This window comes from Onychomys torridus, chromosome 23 (assembly GCF_903995425.1).
Source record: "Onychomys torridus chromosome 23, mOncTor1.1, whole genome shotgun sequence".
NCBI classification, from domain to species: Eukaryota; Metazoa; Chordata; class Mammalia; order Rodentia; family Cricetidae; genus Onychomys; species Onychomys torridus.
In genome coordinates, this window is record NC_050465.1 from 19,915,494 (window position 1) to 19,920,757 (window position 5,264).

Below are 5,264 nucleotides of genomic sequence, written 5' to 3' on the forward strand. Positions count from 1 at the left end.
GAAACTTTGGAACACTCAGTCCTGAATGGGATGTCTCCATCAAACCCTTCCCTCGAGGATCAAGAATCTATGTAGAAGAGGAGACAGAAAGATTGTAAGATCTAGAAATGATGGGTGACTCCAAGGAGGACTAATGCACATAGGAACTCCCAATGACTGTGGCAGCGTGCACAATATTTGTACAGGTTCAAGCTACATACATAGGGTCCCAGAACTGAGAAGGCGAAATATATACTGGATCCTGTCCCTAACCAAGACGCTATTTGCAACTGATACTCACTGGCAAAGGGAAAATCACTTTTCTCCAATGAGTGTCAGTGGGTGTGAATTGTCTCTTGTCAAGGGAGGAGGGGGCCTAGGGATAATGGAGCTGAAAGGACTGAGACAGATTATAGTCTAAGGCGCAGATGACTTCATTTTCAGTGTGCTTTTATACATGAATACAACAAAGAAAGCAATGGTCTAAGGGAAGTTATTTGAGTTCAGAAGAACACATGAATAAGAATTAATTGAGCACATACTCAACATTAACTGAGCAGCCCTTTCCCAGAATATACTCAGGACAAATGAATTGAACACAACTGTCTGGTAGGAACTACAGATTATGTCTCAGGGAACACAAAAGCAAAGCATAGGCTGTATCCAGATTCAGGGCACACTGAGGACAGGTTCTTCGTCCTGTGCTCTTGAATCCTTTCTCCCTGAGACTCAGCATATCCTCTCAACAGACTGGGTTCTTTTGCTATGGTCCAACAAGTGGGTATATGAACCACACTCCATGGAAGGCCCCATGCTCAGGAGTGGTTGGCCAACATAAAACAAACTCTCAGAGAGGGAGAGGTGGAGGGAGGGAAGGAGGGAGAGGAAGGGAAAAGGGAGTTGTGAGTAGCAGTCTAGTCATCTTTGTTTTATAGCTAGTGTTCTCCTATGAGAGAGTACATACCATGTTTGTCTTTGAAGACCCTGACATTAATCCGCACACCTATGAACATATAATGTTTGACAAAGAAGCCAAAACTGTACAATGGAAAAAAGAAAGCATCTTCAACAAATGGTACTGGCATTACTGGATGTCACCATGTAGAAGGCTGCAAATAGATCTGTATCTGTCACCATGCACAAAACTTAAGTCCAAGTGGATCAAAGACCTCAACATAAATCCAGTTACTTTGAACCTGACAGAAGAGAAAGTAGGAAGTAGTCTTGAACGCATTGGCATAGGAGTTCACTTCCTAAATATAACACCAGACACTGAGAGAAACAATCAATCAATGGGACCTCTTGAAACTGAGAAGCTTTTGTAGAGCAAAGGACACGGTCAACAAGATGAAGTGACAGCCTACAGAATGGGAAAAGGTCTTCACCAACCCCTCATCTGACAGAGGGCTAATATCCAGAATATATGAAGAACTCAAGAAATTAGACATCAAAATGCCCAACAGTCAAATTAAGAATTGGGCTATAGAACCAAACAGAGAATTCTCAACAGAGGAAGCTCAAATAGCTGAAAGACATTTAAAGAATTGCCCAACATTCCTAATTATCCAGGAAATGCAAATCAAAATGACTCTGAGATACCACCTTACACCCCTAAGAATGGCTAAGATCAAAAACACTGAAGACAGCTTATGCTGGAGAGGATGTGTAGCAAGGGGAACTCTCCTCCACTGCTGGTGGGAATGCAAGCTTGTACAGCCACTCTGGAAATCAATATGGTGCTTTCTTAGAAAATTGGGAATCCATCTCCCCCAAGACCCAGCTATATCACTCTTGGGCATATACCCAAGGAATGCTTAATCATACCACAAGGGCATTTGCTCAGCTATGTTCATATCAGCATTGTTTGTAATAGCCAGAACCTGGAAACAACCTAGATGCCCTTCAACTGAAGAATGGATAAATAAAATGTGGTACATATGCACAATGGAGTACTACTCAGCAGAGAAAAACAATGACATCATGAGGTTTGCAGGCAAATGGATGGATCTAAAAAAAAAAAATCATCCTGAGTTAGGTAACATCCCTTGTTATTCAATAATCCAACAAGGACTTACTGAAGTGAGGTTTGATAAAAATATAGTTTCTACCTTCAAGGGGCTTACAATACCATGTGATGATGTCAGATGTGATAAGATCTACAGAACGCTTTCACAGTTTCATATAACTGCAGAAAAACAGATTTGTGCCAATTTGAGGTCTTAATCATGAAAAATCTTTGTCTTGTTTTTTGAATTGCCTGCCGGAATCAATCAGTTGCTAGGAAAAGATTTCAGTAAGCAAGATAATCTATATTCCCAAGTAAATTATTTGCCTTTCAGCACTAAATGCTTCCCTCCCTCCCTTTATTTTCTTGCAGGAAGACAACCTGAGTTGCCAAAAAAGAGTTCTATGCCCACTTTTATTAATATTTTCCTCCCAACTCACTTTGGAGCCCCATTCACTCCTTCATACACTATTGAGACAACTTTCATTAAGTCAACATCTTCAAACACAATAGACACCATTTAGCTTTTATCTTCAGCCCAGCAGGTGACACGGTTCAGTGATTTCTTCCTATGATGCTCTGTTCCCTCAGGTCATGTGAATCTATTCTGGGATGCCTCCATCCCATTCTCCATCTTGTATCTAGATTGGCCTTACAAAAAAGGAGTTGTGTCACCCAATCCAGTCCTCCATACAGGCTGGTGACATTTCTTTGTTTGACATCTATTTAGATAATGACCGTCCATTTCTTCCACATACACCCTTATTGAGGTATGAGCTGCCCCTCTGGACTTTTCTGCTCTTGTTACAGAGGTCTGTTTTGTCTTCCTATACTTTTCCACTTGCCCTTGGTCTGTATCCTAAGGGATCCTGACACAAAACACACCCACAGCTGCCTCATCCCCAGCCCTTCTTGTAATTTTCCTGCTTCCACTTTTCAGTGCCTTAAGAACCGCTCATTGTTCTCAGATTAAAGTATAATTTCTTCAGAGGCTTCTTCCTCGAGTTCCCCCTGTAGTTTATATTTGCATTTTGTTTACTCTCTTGGATTGATAGTCCTTACAATCACTAATGAGATCATTTTATTAATTGCATTTCTTATATCAAGAATCTAGGCCACTGTGATTTTTGCACACTATTTAATCTCCAACATTTAATCAAGTTTATGTATCAGAGCAGGAACTCAAAAGATCTGGCCACCTGTTCCCAAATGCTATTTTAAAAATGCAGCCAATCTTTGGTTACAGGTCTCACATATGGCTTTCTTGTTGCCTCCCATCAGACACTAGCACAATGTACCCTTGGGAGTTAGGGCCTACATCGGAATTCTGTGGTGACTTTAGGCATATAACGCTGGCAGCGCTTATAGTTACGCCCCTAAGTTTCTGTTTCTAATCCTTTGGAGATAGGATCAGTTCCCTAAGAGGAAAGGATGACTACTGATGGGAGCCTGCACCTCTACAGCTGTGCACCTCTACAGCTGTGCACCTCTACAGCTGTGCACCTCTACAGTGTGCACCTCTACAGCTGTGCACCTCTACAGTGTGCACCTCTACAGTGTGCACCTCTACAGTGTGCACCTCTACAGAGTGCACCTCTACAGTGTGAACCTCTACAGCTGTGCACCTCTACAGCTGTGCACCTCTACAGTGTGCACCTCTACAGCTGTGCACCTCTACAGTGTGCACCTCTACAGCTGTGCACCTCTACAGCTGTGCACCTCTACAGTGTGCACCTCTACAGCTGTGCACCTCTACAGTGTGTACCTCTACAGTGTGCACCTCTACAGCTGTGCACCTCTACAGCTGTGCACCTCTACAGTGTGCACCTCTACAGTGTGCACCTCTACAGCTGTGCACCTCTACAGCTGTGCACCTCTACAGTGTGCACCTCTACAGCTGTGCACCTCTACAGCTGTGCACCTCTACAGCTGTGCACCTCTACAGTGTGCACCTCTACAGTGTGCACCTCTACAGTGTGCACCTCTACAGAGTGCACCTCTACAGTGTGCACCTCTACAGCTGTGCACCTCTACAGCTGTGCACCTCTACAGTGTGCACCTCTACAGCTGTGCACCTCTACAGCTGTGCACCTCTACAGCTGTGCACCTCTACAGTGTGCACCTCTACAGCTGTGCACCTCTACAGCTGTGCACCTCTACAGCTGTGCACCTCTACAGAGTGCACCTCTACAGCTGTGCACCTCTACAGCTGTGCACCTCTACAGCTGTGCACCTCTACAGTGTGCACCTCTACAGTGTGCACCTCTACAGCTGTGCACCTCTACAGCTGTGCACCTCTACAGTGTGCACCTCTACAGTGTGAACCTCTACAGTGTGAACCTCTACAGCTGTGCACCTCTACAGCTGTGCACCTCTACAGTGTGCACCTCTACAGTGTGAACCTCTACAGCTGTGCACCTCTACAGAGTGCACCTCTACAGTGTGCACCTCTACAGCTGTGCACCTCTACAGAGTGCACCTCTACAGTGTGCACCTCTACAGCTGTGCACCTCTACAGCTGTGCACCTCTACAGTGTGCACCTCTACAGCTGTGCACCTCTACAGAGTGCACCTCTACAGTGTGCACCTCTACAGCTGTGCACCTCTACAGAGTGCACCTCTACAGTGTGCACCTCTACAGAGTGCACCTCTACAGCTGTGCACCTCTACAGCTGTGCACCTCTACAGCTGTGCACCTCTACAGTGTGCACCTCTACAGCTGTGCACCTCTACAGTGTGCACCTCTACAGCTGTGCACCTTTTCCAGGATCTTATCCTGAGGCCTGCCCGCAGTTCTTCTCACCAGTACACTATTCATCCACTCTTTCTTTTTCCATATTCCTCACCAATCCTGCTTAGTGGCAATAATAAGTTCAAGCTGTGATAAAAGTCTAGCCAGTGTAGATTAATATGTTGCTATATTACAGTTTCCATGTACATATATTGCCAAGCTCGGGGAATTTTGGGCAGGTACAAGAAAAATAAAATGTTCATAAAAATGAGTGTGACAGGGCACCAATATTACACACACACACACACACACACACACACACACACACACCCCCCTCCATATGCATGAACAGTAACTTAGCAAATGCCACAACTTTGCTATTTATTCAAATCATCTTAAAGGTTTACCTCAAAACTCACATTATCTTTCTTTGATAGAGATTGTGTGCTAAGTTTGTTATGCAATAAATCCTTAGTACTTAGCACAGTACTTAGGAAGTAGAAGGTGTTCCTTAGGCATTTGCTGAGTGGATGGAATATAGACTGAGCC

At 44.3% G+C, this 5,264-nt stretch overlaps 1 protein-coding gene across 1 annotated transcript; it reads left to right on the plus strand.

The window, feature by feature from the left end:
- Nucleotides 1-3,425: 3,425 nt before the first annotated feature.
- Nucleotides 3,426-4,764, plus strand: LOC118573403 (dynein heavy chain-like). The gene is made up of 2 exons (XM_036173696.1): nt 3,426-4,286; nt 4,333-4,764. The coding sequence occupies exons 1-2, from the start codon at nt 3,426-3,428 to the stop codon at nt 4,762-4,764; spliced, it is 1,293 nt and encodes a 430-aa protein (XP_036029589.1).
- Nucleotides 4,765-5,264: the final 500 nt, after the last annotated feature.

What these genes read in the sequence shown, in the direction of transcription:
- LOC118573403 (XM_036173696.1), top strand. Translation starts at nt 3,426, where the DNA reads ATGGGAGCCTGCACCTCTACAGCTGTGCACCTCTACAGCTGTGCACCT. An exon ending in TACAGCTGTGCACCTCTACA is followed by an intron (nt 4,287 to 4,332) that starts GTGTGCACCTCT and finishes GAACCTCTACAG; the next exon opens with CTGTGCACCTCTACAGCTGT.